At 44.0% G+C, this 18,621-nt stretch overlaps 1 protein-coding gene across 1 annotated transcript in view; it reads right to left on the reverse strand.

The window, feature by feature from the left end:
• The window catches only part of BFSP2 (beaded filament structural protein 2), a 66,447-nt gene that overhangs the window by 16,142 nt on the left and 31,684 nt on the right, over positions 1-18,621 (reverse strand). The window contains exons 2-4 of the mRNA XM_008009109.3: positions 12,241-12,323; positions 11,023-11,179; positions 8,791-8,952 (exon numbers count right to left, since the gene is read on the reverse strand). Coding sequence (XP_008007300.1) covers positions 8,791-8,952; positions 11,023-11,179; positions 12,241-12,323 — 402 coding nt within the window. The remainder of the gene's footprint in view (positions 1-8,790; positions 8,953-11,022; positions 11,180-12,240; positions 12,324-18,621) is intronic.

Genomic DNA, 18,621 nt, shown 5'->3' on the forward strand with positions numbered 1-18,621 from the left:
TGACCTCCTGAGTTCAAGCAATTCTCCTGCCTCAGCCTTCTGAGTAGCTAGGACTACAGTTGCATGCTTCCACACCTGACCAATTAAGAATTTTTTTTTTTTTTTACAGATGGGGTTTTGCTATGCTGCCCAGGCTGGTCTCAAGCTCCTGACCTCAAGGGATCCTCCTGCCTCAATCTTCCAAAGCACCAGGATTACAGGCATAAGCCACTGTGCCTGGCCAGTTCTTACACTTTTTATGGGAAAGATCTATTAAAAAATATCTAAGATATGCTTTGAGATCAGCACAATCAGGTAGCCTGGGATGAGCGTTCTTTGAAGTCAGGGACTTCAGGAACCATAGCATCAAGTCAGGGCCTTGTACCTGGTTTGTCCTTGACAAATGGATTTTGAATGAATGAGTGAGCAGAGATTCCTTGGCAGAAGATGTAAGAAAGAGGTTGCAATGTTGGGTGATCCCCTATGTAGGTACCCAGATACTGGTAGTCAACCAGTTGTGAGTTTAAACACACACTATAAGAAGATAAGGGCCTGAGAGAACCCTCTACAATGTCTATGTTTTTTTGTTTGTTGTTTTGAGACAGAGTCTCACTCTGTCACCCAGGCTGGAGTGCAGTGGAGTGTTCTCGGCTCACTGCAATCCTCCACCTCCCGGGTTCAAGTGATTCTCATGCCTCAGCCTCCCCAGTGGCTAGGATTACTTGTGTGCCCCACCACACCCGGTTAATTTTTTGTATTTTTAGTGGAGACACAGTTTCACCATGTTGGCCAGGCTGGTCTTGAACTCCTGACCTTAAGTGATCTGCCTGCCTTGGCTTCCAAAAGTGCTAGGATTACAGGAGTGAGTCACCACACCCAGCCTATGTGTTGTCTTAACTAGAGAAAAGAATAGGCAGAGTAGGCAGTACCTACCTCAACGAGACAGTCTCTTGGTTTTTCCTTTTAAAATCTACTCTGATTCTTGATTCTCCCCATTCTCTTTGCAGCCGCACCAACTGGTATATGCTGCTATAGCGTACAACTACAGTAACCAAAATGGGCAAAAGATATGATCTGCTAGTATACACAAAAGCAATTTGTAAGAAATGCATTTTAACCCATAGTATTAGCAAAGATCACAAAGTATTGGTGAAGATATGGGGAAATGGACACTCTCAAATATTTCTGATAGAAATGTAAATTGTTACAATCTTTGTAGAGAGTAATTGGCAGTATTTATCAAAACTACCAATGCACACACTTTTGGGGCCAGCAATTCCATGTCTATAAGTTCATTTAACAGATACAGATATATTTCTATGTTTGGAAATGAGAGGTATACCATGTTAGTGACTAATTTCTTCTAATAGCAAAAGATTGGAAGCCACCCTCAATGCCCAGCAGCAAGGAACAGGCTAAACAAATTCTGAGGCATCTGTTAGCTAGAACAGAGGTTGACAACTTTTTGACTAGACAGTAAATGTTTTAGGCTCAGCAGGCCATATGGTCTCTGTTGCAACTACTGAACCCCGCTTGTGTAGTGCAAATGCAGCCATAGACCATATGTAAATGAATGTGATGGTCATGTTCCAATAAAACTTTATTTGTAAACAGAGGCAATGGGTCAGATTTGACTTGTGGGCCAGAGAGTTTGCCGCCCCCTGTGGTATAATATCATACAGTCATAAAGCAGTATGTTCTGATTACTACTTGTGTAAAAAGACAGGAAAGAATAGATACATATTTCTTTGTATAGGGGTAAAATGTTTCTGAAATGATATACAAGAAAAGGATAACATTGACTGACTCCCATAGAAAAAAAATGGTGGCTAGCACATGGGTTGGGTAGAACTTTTCATTGTATATCATTTTGTATGTTTTGAATTTTGAACTAAGTATATTATCTATTATACATGTTGAAATAAAATAAAAGTAAATTTAAAAAGACATAAAAGCAAACAGGGACCCTTTTGTGAAGCTCTCTGTGAGATACAGAGATATAAAGATGCTTGGGGATCCCCGTTCAGTGTTTGCCTCGAGCACACTGGGCTACAGCCATGGCTTATTTCACTGAAGAGCCCTCAGGAAGTCCAGCCAGTTCACCACACAGGAGCCTCTGGATCACAGATGCTGTCAGGCATCCTGCTTTTGCTGTTCCCCTGGAAAGGAACTTTCCCAGGTGGTTAACATGGCAATATCACAACAGGTCATCTTATAGTCTAGAGTCAGAGTGGCAGTGCCCGTTTTAATCCAGCTTCGTATATCTTAGAAAATATTGACTCTTGTTGGCAAAAGCAAGAATAGAAAAGGTCTAGACAGAGTAGCCTGTATAAAATGTCTGTTTACAGGGAAAATTATTGTTTGTAAGTGTAGATGACATGGAGACATGCTAGTCAAGGTTTCTAGTCTCCTTGTGGGTAAATCTAGACCTATGCTATACCATAGAGTAGTCACTAGTCATCTGTAGCTGCTTAAATAAAAATGAAATATAATTAAAAGTTAGTTCCTCAGCCTTATTTATTTATTTATTTTTGAGACAGAGTCTCACTCTGTTGTCTAGACTGGAGTGCAGTGGTGCAATCATAGCTCACTGTAACCTCGACCTCCTAGGCTCAGGTGATCCTCCCATGTCAGCTTCCCAAGTAGTTCCCATGGGACTACAGGCACATGTCACCACACCTGGCTAATTTTTGTATTTTTGCGAAGACAGGGTTTTGTCATGTTCTTTAGGCTGATCTTGAACTCCCAGGCTCAAGCGATCTGCCCACCTTGACCCCCCAAAGTGCTGGGAATATAGGCATGAGCCACTGCTCCTGTATAACCCCTTGTGGCCAGTAGCAACCATACCAGATTGCTGCGTGGATCATAGAATATGCCCATCATGGCGCTATTTCAGTTAGATGGCTCTGCGTTAGACGATCTTGAATGTTTCTTTTGGCCCTAAGACTATCAACAACCAGAAACCTCACAATTCATTTCAATCTATTCACTTCTCTTCATTCTTAATAGTTTGCACAATCTGTCATCCTGACTGTTGAAGGCATGATGGTTACAGCTCAGATAAAGTTCCTGACCGCAGATGCCTCAAACTGACCTGAGGCAAGTGCAGACCTACTGTCAGAGAAGATAGCATGGGAGCAATCCATTTGTTCCTGGCCCTGGGGACTGTTAAGACAGACTGAGTTCTCTCACATCCGGGCAACCACCAGCTTGTGCTGGTGATTGATTAAGCCTTTGGATATGGTATACATCATCCAGTGGCAGCAGGCAAGGGATGGAGAAAGGAGGCCTCTGGGAATGAGCGTGTGGAGTCAGCTTTGGGCAAATAGAAATTGAATGGAAGGAGCATCTCAGGAAGAAGGCTAAGAAGGCAAAGCAGAGCTTGCATTGCAGGAGGCAGACTTCAGACCAGGCTTAGGGTGAGGGAACAAAGACGTCTCAGTGCCCCGGCTGAGAAATTGGACGAGAAAGATGGGACCTGTGCTCCCCCAGGGGAGGTGGACTGAGGGCAGAGCTGTTTGCCTGGCAGAGGCGGTGAGATGGCAGGGGTTTGGGGAGGGGCACAGTTTTAGTTCTCTGCTCAACCCTCAGGGGCCCGGTGCGGTAGGCAGAATTCTAAGATGGCCTCCACGACCTCTGCTCTCTGCTGTTATACCCAATGATTAAATTATGTTAGATGACAAGGATGAAGGGATTTTGACACGTAATTATGGTTCCAAATCAGTTAAATTTGAGCTAATCAAAAGAGGAGTAGCTGAGTGGGCCAGACTTAATCAGATTAAAGGCTTAAAATGGTAATGCTTCTCTTTTGGCCCTGAAGGAGCGAACAGCCATGTTGTAAATGGCCTCTGAGGAGGACTGGCCTCTAGGAGTTGAGGACCTCAATCCGACATCTGCAAGGGATTGAATCGTGCCAAGAACCCGAATAAACTCTGAAGATGAGAACGCAGCCCTGGTGGGTACCTTAATAGCAGCTTTGTGAGACCTTGTGGTGATGCAGTGTAAACAAACCTATTGCGCTGCCAGTCATATAAAAGTCTAGCACATACAATTATGTGCAGTGCATCACACTTGGCAATAATAGTAAATGTTACTGGTTTATGTATTGACTGTATCTATACTTTTTATCATTAGTATACTCCTACTTATTAAAAAATTAAAGTAGTTAACTGTAAAACAGCCTCAGGCAGGTCCTTCAGGAGGAATTCCAAAAGAAGACATTGTTGTTACAGGAGATGACAGCTCCATGCATGTTACTGCCCCTGAAGACCTTTCAGTAGGACAAGATGTGGAGGTGGAAGATAGTGATATTGACGATCCTGACCCTGTGTAGGTCTAGGCTAATGTGTATGTATGTGTCTCAGTTTTGAACAAAAAAGAGTTTAAAAGGTTAAAAAAAACCCTCTTAAAAATAGAAAACAAGCTTATAGAATAAGGATAAAAGAAAGAACATTTTTGTATAGCTGTATGACATGCTTGTATTTTAAGCCAAGTGTTATTATAACAGAGTAAAAAAACTGGAGTTGGGGGCTCTGTGCCCCTTCTCACATACATTGCCTTCAGCATCTCTTCCATTTGACTGCTCCTTTATAATAAGCTGGCAAAAATATGTGAAGTGTTTCCCTGAGTTCTGGGCACTGTTCTAGCAAACTATCTACTTATCCCTCTGCAGAGGAGGTTGTGGGAACCCCTAATTTATAGCAGTTCATCAGTAGTATGGGAAGGCCAGACTTGTCATCTGAAGTGAGGGCCATCTTATGGGACTGAGCCCTTACCCTGTGGGATCTGATGCTAACTCCAGGCAGGTAGTGTCAGGATTGAATTGAATTATAGGACATCCAGTTGGTGTTTGGAGGGCTGCTTGGTGTGGAACAAACCTACATATTTGGTGTCAGAAGCATTTTGTGAGAGTATAGGGGACAAAAAGGATTTTTTTTTAAAAGAGATGGGGTCTCACCATGTTGCCCAGGCTGAAGTACAGTGGCTATTCATAGGCATGATCATAGTGTACTTCTCTTTTGAACTCTTGGCCTCAAGCAATCCTCCTGCCTCAGCCTCTAGAATAGCTGGGACTACAGGCACATGCCACAGTGCCCAACTCAAAAAAAAAAAGTTGTTTTATTTTACATGACTAACTAGGAGGTCTGGAGTGTGGTGTGGCATGTTGTCTCAGGTTCCTGAAGCATCCCTGAATACCCTGCATTAGGTAACCACAGCAAATAGACAAAGAAGAGCCAGACTTTGAGACCTTCCAGAAATTCTCTGGACCAATCTGATTCTGTCATCACTGAATCATACAACTTCAGAAGCTCCAAAAACTGGACCATGAGGTTCCTGACATTCATAATACCATGGCTGGAAAGAATATGATTACTGCACTGACCTTAGCCAGAACCCCTTAATAAGTTTTTTTTATGTCTCTATTTTATTAAGCTTTTAATGATTGAAAAAATAAACAGAATTGGCAGATAAGTTCTAGCAGATGCTGATGGTTCCGCCTTTATCCCTTAGGTTTTCACAGTTTAGTGCTCTCCTCTTCCCCCTGCCAGATTTTGCATCTTTTTCCCTGAGAGTTTCTCTGAAGTCTTTGGAAGGCCACTCTGATAGCAGATGGCAGAAGACTGTTGTAGATGGTATTAACATCTCAGCTCCCTCGCCTTTCCCCTTTCCCGTATTCTATACCATTTCTCACAATTCTTCTTAGTTTACACGTCAGTGTCCCACAGTGGTAACTGGTTTGATTATGCGTTCTTTGTTGGTTCCCTTCTTTGCTTCTCCTCTACTGGTATTTTGTTGCTTTTTAACTGTCCAACTTCCAAGTAAACTACCTTAATTCCAATATTTGTTTCGGGATCTGCTTCTGAAGGAACCTAAACTAAGATATAAATTAATCATGTTAATTAATTTTCAGCCTCTCTGGTCTAATGAAATGCATGCCTGCATTTTCTTTACAAAAGCTTTTGAAAGCTGTGTGTGTTAAGCCATTTCACATTAATGCTTTGCCGCCAAGAAACCGACAAGAGATGCTCAGGATGGGCAAATGTCAGCCCCCGAGGGCACAACTGCAACTGACAAAACTATTTATTGGAGGAATTCTGGCTGTCAGTTCAGATCTCTGTTGATGATCAGAGGAATTCACTCATTCTGCAAATATTTTCTGAGCTCTGCCTCTCTGCAAGAGGCCCAGGCAGCATTGGCCAAGCTAAAACAAATACTGTCTGTTTTCTCTGAGATGTAGCTTTCAGATTACTCTATTAAAAAAAACACTAATGAATCTGTTCGGAATTAATGTTTGAGTTACTGTTGGGCTAGTGATGATTCTCCAAGGGGTGAGGAGGAGATAATAATGACCTTTTTTTTTTTTCTTTTTCAAACTATGAAGGATTTATTTCTGATAATTATAATGGTCTGTCCTTTCCCAAAGAAACAGTCACCACAGTGTGGTGCACATCCCAGGAGGACTGGCACAGAAGCAAAGTTTGCAAACTGCTAGGCCTCTGAGGTTTAGCTTTGGGAGCAGAGCCAGGGGAGAAACGATGCAGCCCAATGCAGAGAAAGGGTCCTTGGACCAAGAACAGGAGAGCTGAACTATGGAGCTCTCAACCAGCCGTGTGATCTCGGGAAGTCACCTGCACTCTCTGGGTCACAGTTTCCTCACCCCTAAAATTAGGGACTGGGATCAGATGGTCTCTAGGACCATTAATTATCTGTTATCAGTCATGAGTCTGTTAAAAAAGGCAATGGACCAAAGTCAAATCTATGGCTTCACTTTACCTCTGTGTTGCTCCACTTCTCATCAGGTTGGGTGGGGTGAGGGGAAGTCGTTTTTTGAATAACTAGGCACTATTTGCCCTGAAAAGTGTTTGTAGTGACCTGGCTCAAGGATTGGTGGTTAGAAAGAAAGGAAGCTACTGAGACGGGGTAGGAGTTGGAGAAATGGGTGAGTGAAAGGATGTTTTCCAGGCTGGAGAACATTTGGGGGTTCCAGAATTGATGAAGACTCTGCTGGAAAGGTTCCTGTTGATACTTGGGGGATAGAGGGAGTATGGTGGGAGGAAGGACAGAAAAGCCTCTCCTATTTTTCTTTTCATAGCTTTTTATAATTCTTATGGTTCTCAAATCTGGCTGCATATTAGAATCATTCAGAGGGCTTTAAAAATCACAAAGTCCCTCTCCTCCTTCTGATTTAATTGGTCTGGGTTGGCAAGTTTTGAAAATGCTCTGAAATAATTCAGCTGCATAGCCAGGATCAAGAACTACTAAATGGTAACCAAGAGCTCAGAAATAGCCTTTGCCTTCACCCAGACATCTACCTTATTTTCTCTACTTTTTCACGTTTTCCTTCCTCTTCACTTTTCATCCTCTGTCTCAAGATTACAAAGTCAGAAACAGGTGGGAGACAGAGAAAAGAAGAACAAACCCTATGCATCCTATTTTCTGGTTAATTCCTGTATTATTTATGAGGTTTAATAAAAGTTGTTTTTCTTCCATGAATATAATGTATACTATTTAGCAAAAACTTGAGAAATACTCAAAAACAAAAAAGAAAAAACATCTCGAAGTGTCAGACTGATCCATCACTCAAAGGCAACTACTGCTAATCCCATTTTAGTCTTTTCTTTCTAAAATTTTTTTCTCAATGCCTAGTTTCTTTGTTTGAATGCTTTACCCTATTGTATATACCAGGAAGTGGCAAACTGCAGTCCACAGGCCAAATCCATCTCACCTCTTATTTTTGTAAATAAAGTTTTATTGGAACATAGTTATGTTCATTTGCTACCTATTGGGTACAGCTGCTTTCACACTGCAGTGGCAGAGTTGAGGAGTTGCAACAGAGACCATCTGACCCAGGAAGCCTGAAATATTTACTGTCTGGTCCTTTACAGAAAATGTTTTTTGGCTTCTGGCATATACTATTCTGTACTCTCATTTTCTCCTCATTGTACCTTATATTATGAGCATGTTCCTATCTTATAAATGCTTCATAAGCATTAATTCTAAGAACTGCCTGATATTTTACGGCACACAGGTAGGTTGTGGCTTACACTTTCTTCTATTAGTACATGTGTGTGTTTTTTCACTCTTATAATGCTTCAGTGAGTATATTTGGACATAGATGATTTGTTTTTTCAATTATTCCTTTTTTTTTTTTTTTTTTTTTTTTTGAGAGAGTCTCACTCTGTTGCCCAGGCTGGAGTGCAGTGGCCGGATCTCGCTCACTGCAAGCTCCGCCTTCCAGATTCACGCCATTCTCCTGCCTCAGCCTCCTGAGTAGCTGGGACTACAGGTGCTCACCACCATGCCCGGCTAATTTTTTATATTTTTAGTAGAGACAAGGTTTCACTGTGTTAGCCAGGATGGTCTCGATCTCCTGACCTCGTGATCCACCTGCCTTGGCCTCCCAAAGAGCTGGGATTACAGGTGTGAGCCACCACGCCCGGCCTCAATTATTCTTTTGGGATTGTATTCAGGTTATTCAGTTGGTAGCTAGGGGCATTTTAACACTCCTCCTGGTACATATTACTACATTTCTTATTCAAAGGCAGTGCTCTAGTTTGTGCTTTTCAGTAATACAGTAGAGAAACTGCTTCTCCACATGCTTGCCAGCATTATTACCATTTAAAACATTTTCTACTTTTAGATAGGTAAACAAAAAGCTATTATTTTAATTTTCATTTCTCATGTTTCTAATGCGGTTGAACTTGTTACCAAACCATTGTTATTTCTTCTTCTGCACATCGACCAGTTTTCAGCTCAGCATGGCCTCCTTCTGCACAGGGCAGAGTGGAGGATGCTGGTCTTGCCTCTCACCTTAGCTTGGAGCAGGGCTCCTGCCTCCACCCGGTTCTTTTCAACATCTCTCTCCCACTGAATTCTGATCATCTCAAGGATGTCGTCCAGACCAGTGCCAATGGGAACATCCATGTGTTCCAGCTCACACCCTGCCAACTGTTTGTGCAGCACCTTCACATCCTGAAAATGACAAGATACATCTTAGGTGAGTTACAGGGGGAGATAAATGGCATAGAACTCTAGCCAGCGAAAACCAGCGCTGTGGGCAATTCTCTCATCATTCCACAACTGCCAGACACAGGCTTCACAGAGAGTAGGAAAGTCCCTGACCTTCTTCCCAGCATAAGTGTAATTTCTCTTTTCCCAAGGATGCATTTCTCTCTCTTTCTTTCTTTCTTTCTTTTCTTTCTTTCTTTCTTTCTTTCTTTCTTTCTTTCTTTCTTTCTTTCTTTCTTTCTTTCTTTTCTTCTTTCTTTCTTCCTTCCTTCCTTCCTTCCTTCCTTCCTTCCTTCCTTCCTTTCTTTTTCTTTCCTTCCTTCCTTCCTCCCTCCCTCCCTCCCTTTTCTCTCTCTCTTTCTTTCTTTCTTTCTTTCTTTCTTTCTTTCTTTCTTTCTTTCTTTCTTTCTTTCTTTCTTTCTTTCTTTCTTTCTTTCTTTCTTTCCTTCCTTTCTTTCTTTCTCTTTTTCTTTCTCTCTCCCTCCCTCCCTCCCTCTTTTTCTCTTTCTTCTCTTTCTCTCTCTCTCTTTCTTCTCTCTCTCTCTCTCTCTTTCTTTTGACAGGGTCTCACTCTGTCACCCAGGTTGGAGTACAGTGACATGATCTCAGCTCATTGCAGCCTCCACCTCTTGGGCTCAAACAATCCTCCTACCTGAGCCTCCTGAGTAGCTGAGACTACAGGCACGGCACACACCACCACACTTGGCTAATTTTTGTTTTTTAGTGGATACAGGGTTTCACCATGTTGCCCAGGCTGGTCTTGAACTCCTGGGCTCAAGTGATCTGCCTGCCTTGGCCTCTCAAAGTGCTGGGATTACAGGCTTGAGCCACCATGCCTAGCACCAAGGATGCATTTCTTAGGTTGGTCTCCCCAAGCCCAGGCCCAAAGCAGAAATAAAAATAAATAAACAAACAAAAACAAAGTAAGCAACAACAGCAAAGCGAATTTAGGCGAATTTAGGCGTAAAGTCAGAAAGAGACTTAAGTAAGCAACAACAGCAAAGCAAATTTAGGCGTAAAGTCAGAAAGAGACTTAAAAGATAACTTTGGCATCTCTAAAGGGTTACTGTTGGAGAGTAGTCTTAAATCACTGAGCTAAGAACAAGAAGACATGGGCTTGCAGTTGCTGGTTAGCTTAAGTTGGACTCAAGAAAGAACTTCCTAACGTGAGCATTGTTAAGTGGGTTTTGACTCTTCCAACTTGACGCAGCCTAAATCTTGGATCAGACAATAATATGTGTGAGGTGGTTTGGAATCACTGAAGTCTTGCAGGGAACTAGACCCCATAACTGTTGGAGTTCCTCTTCAGTTCTGTCACTCAATGATCTGACCCAATTTTGTTAATGAGTAGATGTCAACCACAGCTTGCATCTACCCTCAGAGTTATTTTGTTTGTATAATACAGTGTTAAAAAAAAACAGGCCGGGCGCGGTGGCTCAAGCCTGTAATCCCAGCACTTTGGGAGGCCAAGACGGGCGGATCACGAGGTCAGGAGATCAAGACCATCCTGGCTAACACGGTGAAACCCCGTCTCTACTAAAAAATACAAAAAACTAGCCGGGCGAGGTGGCGGGCGCCTGTAGTCCCAGCTACTCGGGAGGCTGGGAGGCGGAGCTTGCAGTGAGCTGAGATCCGGCCACAGCACTCCAGCCTGGGCAACAGAGCGAGACTCCCTCTCAAAAAAAAAAACCAAAAACCAAAAACCAAAAAAAACAAAACCTGACATAGAATGTATTGAGGGGGGTTGCTCCCTCTAATTTAACCCAAGTTCCCTCATTTGCTAGTGCCAAGACCGGCTGCCTTCCCCTGTTTCTGCACCACACTGGTTCCTGAAGCTATTTGAGTTTGAGACTGCTGGGGTAATCTGACACACTAGAAGGATCTGAAAGTATTTTACAGGCATGTTCCCTGCAGTCCTGGGCACGCAATGCGGAGAGTCAGAGATGAGCTACTGTGGCCTTGTTCTGAAGCACAGGCAGACAGATGTGCACTTCTGGTCTTGTGGCCAACCCAGCAACCCCAGCCCCTTCCTACCTCTTCATAGTTTCTTGATAGAGAGCCAAGTTCTTCTTTCAGACTTTCTATTTGACTCTCCAGGTCCATTTTAGTCAAATTAGCTTCATCAATGACTTTATACAGAGAGTTAATTTCCTCTTCTGCCGCCTTTCGAAATGGCAGCTCATTTTCATATCTGCAGATAAAGGAACTTAATCAGCATAACTGGGTAGCCCAAAAGGAAAAGAATCGGATTATAAATGTTACCAACAGGCCAATCACGTGATGGTTAGACAATGAATGGTACAAGTCACTGTTTCTATAGATTTGAGGGCACTGTTAGTGCAATTGTCATACATTGATTTACTAAAATGAAGGCAATTGCAGCCAACTTCTGATAACCTGGCTTCACGGGCTACCAGCCTCATGGGAGTGTTGAAGCACAGAGCTCCAGGGAAAGCTCAGGAGTTCAGATCCAGGTTAGGGGATCCGGAATCTTCATCGCTATCCTGATGGTCCTCCTTTTCAACCAAGGATCCTTTAACAAACATTACTGACAACCTGCTAAGTACCAGGCTGGAGACCCAAAGCACCTATGTTAAAAGTGTCCATCTGCAGGACAGTGGCTGCCAATCCAGATGCCTTCAGGGACTGAGTGGAGGTGTAGCGGAGCATGGTTCTCAAGCCTGGATGCACATTAAGTCATCTGGTGAGCTCTAAAACTGCTGAAGCCTGGACTCCACCCCTGGGGACTCTGATTTGATTAGTCTATAGCTTGTGCACTGCACTGATGTTTTTACATGCCCGGGTAATTCTGATATGCAGCCAGGATTGAGAATCATTACTCTAAACTAGTAGTTCTCAAGGTATTTGAATCCCAGGACCAGCAGGATCAGCGTCCCTGGGAACTTGCTAGGAATATAAATTTGGGGCCCCTCTCCAGACCCATTAAATCAGAAACTCAACAGGGTGGGGCGCAGCAATCTGTGTTTTCTGTATGGCCCCTGGGTGATTCTGAGCATTCCAGAGTTTGAGAACCCTGCTCTAAACCAACTGACAGTGGGCACAATCTTTGAGCCCTTGGGGCCTAGTTTGTGTCTACAAGGAGGGGTGTAAGCCAGATAATCATGGCGCTGTTATCCTGCCAGCCTCCCCTGAGGTAGAAGGTGGATGATGCAGGCTCCAGAAAAGCATTATCCACACTGCCCAGGAGTCTAGGGATGTGGAGGGACTGTCCCCTCTGCTGTAAGGCATTACCTCTCTTTAAAGTCATCTGCTCCCGCCTGGATAGTTTCTGTCTGCAGCATGAGCCGGGCATTTTCCAAGACTGCCTCGCCTACCTAGAGTGATCACAGACACCAAAGGAGACAAGGTCACTGACAGCATCAAGATCACTCACCACCATGACTTGTTTTAGGCACAGAGGCTCTGGGGGACCTCAGAGAACCTTTCTTACAGCAAGTATTTGTGGAATTAAGGTGTCCCTCTCTCTGGGACAATGGTCAAGGTGGTGGGATATAAATAATAAGGTATAAAATCTGAATATGTTCTAAGAGTTTTCAGAGTGGGGTTTTTGGCACAAAAAGACTATTCGAAGGCAGACTTGTTCACAGCCTCTGTCACAGAGATGAGCTTTCATATCTCCAGGGCAGAGTCTGGCTCCTTAGATGAAGTTTCACTGGCTTTGCCTAGCAGCTCTTAAAATTTCTGGTCATGGATGCCTTTGGAAGGCTGGTGAAAGCTCCAGATGAGTGCTGAGAGAGCTTCCTGTGATGGTGGAAATGCTCTGTGTCTGCACTGTCCAGCACGGTGGCCGCCCGTGGCTACTGTATTGGGCAGCGTGGCTGTAGAGTTTTGTCTCCCCCAAAATGTACACATCAACATAAACATTGTGCATATAGTTTAGGGGTTCATGGAGCCTTGAGGAGTGGTTTTTCAAACTTGAATCCCTAAGCCTCTCAGGATTTCCCACAGGTAGGGATTGGGGGATGTCCTGCCTTCAACCTGAGAAACTCCGTTATGTATATGTACATGGTGAGCTGAAGGCTCTGATAGGGGAAGCCCGTGGGGTGGAGCTAAGTCCCAGCTATGGGAAGAAAGTAACTGTGCTCTCCCTTTGCTCCAGTGTGACTGTCTTATTTTCTTTCATTTCATTGAATTTCTTTTTTCTTTCTTTCTTTCTTTTTTTTTTTGAGACAGTGTCTTCTTGCTTTGTTGCCCAGGCTGGAGTACAGTGGTGCAATATCTGCTCACTGCAAGCTCCACCTCCCAGGTTCAAGCAATTCTCGTGCCTCAGCCTCCTGAGTAGCTGGGATTACAGGCATGTGCCACTGCGCCCGGCTAATTTTTGTATTTTTAATAGAGACAGGGTTTCACCATGTTGGCCAGGCTGGTCTCGAACTCCTGACCTCAAATGATCCACCCACCTCGGCCTCCCAGAGTGCTGGGGTTACAGGTGTGAGCCACCACACCCTGCCATTTTCATTGAATTTCCCACTAGCAAAGCTAATCTTTTCTGTTCCAGCCTGGCCCTGGGGGACACTGGGGAGCAGGCAGACTAGGGTCTCTCCCTTTCCTAGTTCTTAATCACTCCTGTCTCTCACCTCTGGTGCCTGGAGTTCTCCTTCTGGTTGATAAAGAATTTGCAACTCATTCACATTTAAGTATCAAAGGACTAATAATGACTTAAAATAGTGATTTATATCCTTCTTTTAAGGTAATAATTCCCACCCTCAAAAATTACAGCTTATAGAAAACCCATATATATGTACAATTGTCCTTCGGTATCTGTGGGGGCTTGGTTCCAGTGCCCCATGGATGCTCAAGTCCCTTGTATGAAATGATGTAGTATTTGCATATAACCTACACACATATCCTTCCATATACTTCAAATCATCTCACGATTACTTGTGATACCCAATACAATGGAAATGCTATGTACATAGTTGTTATTTACTGTGTTATTTAGAAAATAATGACCAGAAAAAAGCCCACATGTTCAGTATAAATGCAGTCATCTATTTTTTAAAAACATTTTGATCCACAGTTGGTTGAATTCATGCATGTGGAACCCATGGATGTGAAGGACCAACTGTACTTTGCACCAGTGGTTCTCAGTGTGGGCCCTGGACCAGCGGCAGCAGCATCACCTGGGAACTTGTGAGAAATGCGCATTTCAGCCCCTGTTTCAGATGGACCTATCAGAATCTCTGGAGGTGGGTCCTAACAATTTGCGTCTCAGCAAACTTTCCAGGGGCTTACGATGCATACTCAACCTTGAGAACGCTGGTTTCACGTGGCCCTGCCCCCAGGCCTGCTCAGGCTGCCTCCCTGCTGCACGTGGAATCCCTCTGTGCCTTTGCACCTGCTGCCTCCATGGAGAACAACTTGTTTCACTGCCTCCCCCCTCCCAGCCCTCACTGTCTGAGAAAGCCTGCTCCGGTATAATGCTCATTTCAAACACGGCTTCCCCACGGAGCTTTTCTATTTATTTACTCATTGATTCTTGCCTTAATTTCTTCAGCACATAATTACTGTTTATGCCAGGCTCTGTCCTGTTTGTTGAGAAACCAGTAGCTATTGTAGGAGATGAGGTTAAAAAGGTAGACAAGACCAGATCATAGAGGGAAGGCCTTGGACAACATGGAAAGGAGTTGAGATTTACTGGGAAGCCTTTGACAGGGTTTAAGCAGGGTACAGAGGTGATCTGTGTACTAAGCGGAACCTCTGACTACTGTGGGAAGGGAGGATTGGAGGAGGATTGGAGGAGGCAGGAGAAGATGCCAAAGGACCAGTCGGGAGGCTCTTGCAATGGTCCGGGGAGCCCATCTTATTAATGATGGTGGGCTTGATGAATGATGTAATCATAGGATAGGTGGAGAAAGGTGGACTGGTTTAAGATGCATTTGGGGGATAGAACAGTCGGTTCTTGGTGGTGCAGTAGTAGTGGGGAGAGTGAGGGAAAACAATCAGGGGTGACCCCTCCGTTGCATCCTGAGCCGTCGAGAGCATGGTGGGGCCTTTGCTGATTGTCTTCCTCCCTGCTTGGCTGGTTCCTGCATCAGAGTCACGGCCCACCCCTGTGGCACATTATCCCTCTCTTACCACATTTCGTATAAACACTTTGTAGACAATGATAGTGTTTTCTTATTCTGAAACCTGGCTCCTCCATTCACTAGCATGGGCCAATTGCTTAGAGTAAGTAACTCTAAGATTTGGTTTCCGCCCCCATAAAATGAAGATAATAATACTCCCCTCCACCTGGGAGAATGAAATGAGCCAAGGTGTGTGAGACTCAATGTATGTGTGACTCAGCAGACTGCCTGGCACAGAGTAAGTATTGCATGAATTGTAGCCATTATCATCATTGTTACTTGTCTTTGTACAAAGCAGTTGTTCAATGAATGTTGAATGAATTTGATGGGTTTGTGCAGTCTGGCACTGATCCCGCTTTACTTTTCTGAATATGCACAGGCAGTTGAATGAAGACTTCCATCTAGTGGCTTGATACATATATATATATATATATTTTTTTCTTTTGTTTTTTCTGTCCATAGTCATTTGAAAAGTCCTAGTCATTTGTACTATGATGGTGAGGACTTTATCCCTTTCTATAATACTACTCCTGTTTTCATTGTGAATGTAGTTATTAAAATATATGAGCTGGTGGTGGTGGATGAGAGATTCGACCATCATCGTGTTAAAGAAAAGGCAAAGACAAGCAGCGTTTGAAAAAAGGTTGTCATTTGGGTCCAAGGGTACAATTAATGGTTTGTTTGGAGTTAAAGATATTGGCATCCTGGCAGCCAGAGCTGCAGGCATGGGGAGGAGGTGGGTAAGACTGGGCTCCTGGGAAATTAAACTCAGCTGGTGCAGTGGCAAGATGCAAGATTCCCTTGGAAACTCTTCCCACATTTATTTGACTTTCAAGTTTAGGATGGATGTTCAGCATAACTTGCTTCTAGCAATAAAGGAATGAGAAATAATTCTCAGTCCCTAGCACCCCAGTGATACTGCTCCTAATAGCAAGGCACAGGCCGCTGCATTACCAAGCCCGGCAGATGCTTCTCTGCACTCATCTCCACCTGCCGCTTGCATTTGTCACAGATGTACTTTCCTGACTCAGCTTCCATGACACCACTCTCTCTGGGCTTCCTCCTACTTCATTGACCATTCTTTCTCATTGTTCTCTGCTTCACCAGGTTTTTCGTCCTTATCTGACCTTTAAATGTTAAAGTTTTTCAGGATTGGGTCTTGGTGCTTCTTTTTTTTTAATCACTAAGTGGTCTGATCTGTCCACATAGATTTAAATGGCATTGTATGTGCTAATGATTTCACATTTAAATGTCTATCTCAGAACTTTCTGCTCAGCTCCAGACTTGCATACTCACCCTGTCTTTGAGGTCTTCACTTGGCTATTTCTCAGACATCTCAAACTTAACATGTCTCCAAATGAAAATCTAGATAATTTCGGCCGGGCGCGGTGGCTCATACCTGGAATCCCAGAATTTTGGGAGGCTGAGGTGGGTGGATCACCTGAGGTCAGTTGTTCAAGACCAGCCTGGCCAACATGGTGAAACCCCTGTCTCTACTAAAAATACAAAAAATTAGCCAGGCGTGGTGGCATGCACCTGTAATTCCAGCTACTTGGCAGGCTGAGGCAGGATAATCGCTTGAACCCAGGAGGCGGAGGTAGCAGTGAGCTGAGATCATGCCACTGCACTCCAGCCTGGGCCACAAGAGCGAAAATCCACCAAAAATAAATAAATAAATAAATAAATAAAAATAAAAAGAAAAAGAAAAAAAGAAAGAAAATCTAGATAATTTCCCCTCTGATCTTCCCTTTCCCCACTGCCCCTTGATCCTCTTCATCTCAGTAAACAACCCCAATGCCTACCCGGAAACCAAGGGGTCATCGTGATCTCTCACTTTCTGTTGTCTCCACATGTCATTTATCCTGAGTCTAGTCAATTCTACCTCCACAATGTATCTCAAATCCGTTTACTTCTCTCTACCTCTCTTGACATCACCCCAGTGCAAGTCACCATCATGCTGTCCTATCCCATTGTAATATCCTTCCAAATCCCTGATCTCTCCTCCAATGCATTCTACATCCTGCTTCCAGTGTGGGCTTTTTAAACTCTTAAAATCATATCATGTCACTCGGATTAAACTAAATTAAAACTCTTCAGAGGGGCTAGGTGTGGCGGTTCATGCCTGTAATCCCAGCACTTTGGGAGGACAAGGTGGGTGGATTGCTTGAGCCTAGGAGCTTGAGACCAGCCTGGGCAACATAGCAAAATCCTAGCTCTCAAAAACAACAACAACAACAACAACAACAAAACAGAATTTATCCAGGTGTCGTGATGTGCACCCACAGTCCCAGCTACTTGGGAGACTGATGTGGGAGGCTCTCTTGAGGCCAGCAGGTCGAGGCTGCAGCCTGAGAGACAGAGTGAAAGCGAAAGCCTGTCTCAGAACAAAAACAACACACAAAACAAAACAAAACCCTTTAGAATTGTCTCTTAGAGTAAAACCCAATCTTCTGAAGTGGCCTTCAAGGCCCTGCATGCTTGTCACTCTTCCATCGCTCCCAAGGCTCCTGCCATGTGGGTCTTGGTCTTTCTGGACCATACCAGTTCCTTTTCTGCTGGAGGCCGTAGCACTCGCTGACTCCTCTGCCTGGCCCACTCCTCCCTTCCTCTTTGCATGAATAGCTCCCTCGTTCTGGTCACCTTACTGCAAGCAGTGCTTCCCTTTACTCTGCCCCTTTCTGCTTGTTAGTTTTCTTTAAAACACTTACCACAGCTTGTATTATCAACGTTATGGTTTTTAAATTATTTTCTCTGTATTTTCCGCTAAAATATAACCTCCTCGAGGTCAGGCACTGCCTTTTTGTCCTGTTTGCTGTTCCATCCCTAGCACAGTGTCTGGCACAGCGGGTATTAGTTGAATTAATGAACCCAGCAGTAGTGTTGCCTCTTTATGGAGAACCCAAACAGGGAAGACCCAGTGCCTACTCTCAGGGAACAGCCAGGTTCTTACCCAGTTCCAACCTAAGAATCACCTTAAACATCTCTCCCTTCTGCATTTCCCAAGTCAAAAACCATCAATTCCCCATGTAGATGTCCCCAAATCCATTCCCACTCCATTATCCAGCTTGTTTCAAGTCCTAATCATCTCTTTTCTGGTTTAACCTGATAGTTGTTACCCAGGGACAAAACCTAAGAAGCCCACGCACAGTGAGTTAAGATTGCATCTGAGGCCAGGTGCAGTGGCTCACGCCCGTGGCTCACGGGGATTACAAAGTGTAATCCCAGCACTGTGGGAGGCCCTGACAGATGGATCACCTGAGGTCAGGAGTTCGAGACCAGCCTGGCCAACATGGTAAAACCCTGTCTCTACTAAAAAATACAAAAATTAGCCCGGCATGGTGGTGCATGTCTGTAATCTCAGCTACTCAGGAGGCTGAGGCAGGAGAATTGCTTGAACCCACCGCCTCCTTTCCCCACCGCGGGGGAGGAGGAGGTTGCAGTGAGCCGAGATGGCGCCATTGCACTCTAGTTTGTGCAACAAGAGCAAAACTCCATCAAAAAAAAAAAAAGATTGCAACTGAAAGTGAACTTAGGGGGAAATGTC

The sequence above is a fragment of the Chlorocebus sabaeus genome, chromosome 15 (assembly GCF_047675955.1).
Source record: "Chlorocebus sabaeus isolate Y175 chromosome 15, mChlSab1.0.hap1, whole genome shotgun sequence".
Classification (NCBI taxonomy): Eukaryota; Metazoa; Chordata; class Mammalia; order Primates; family Cercopithecidae; genus Chlorocebus; species Chlorocebus sabaeus.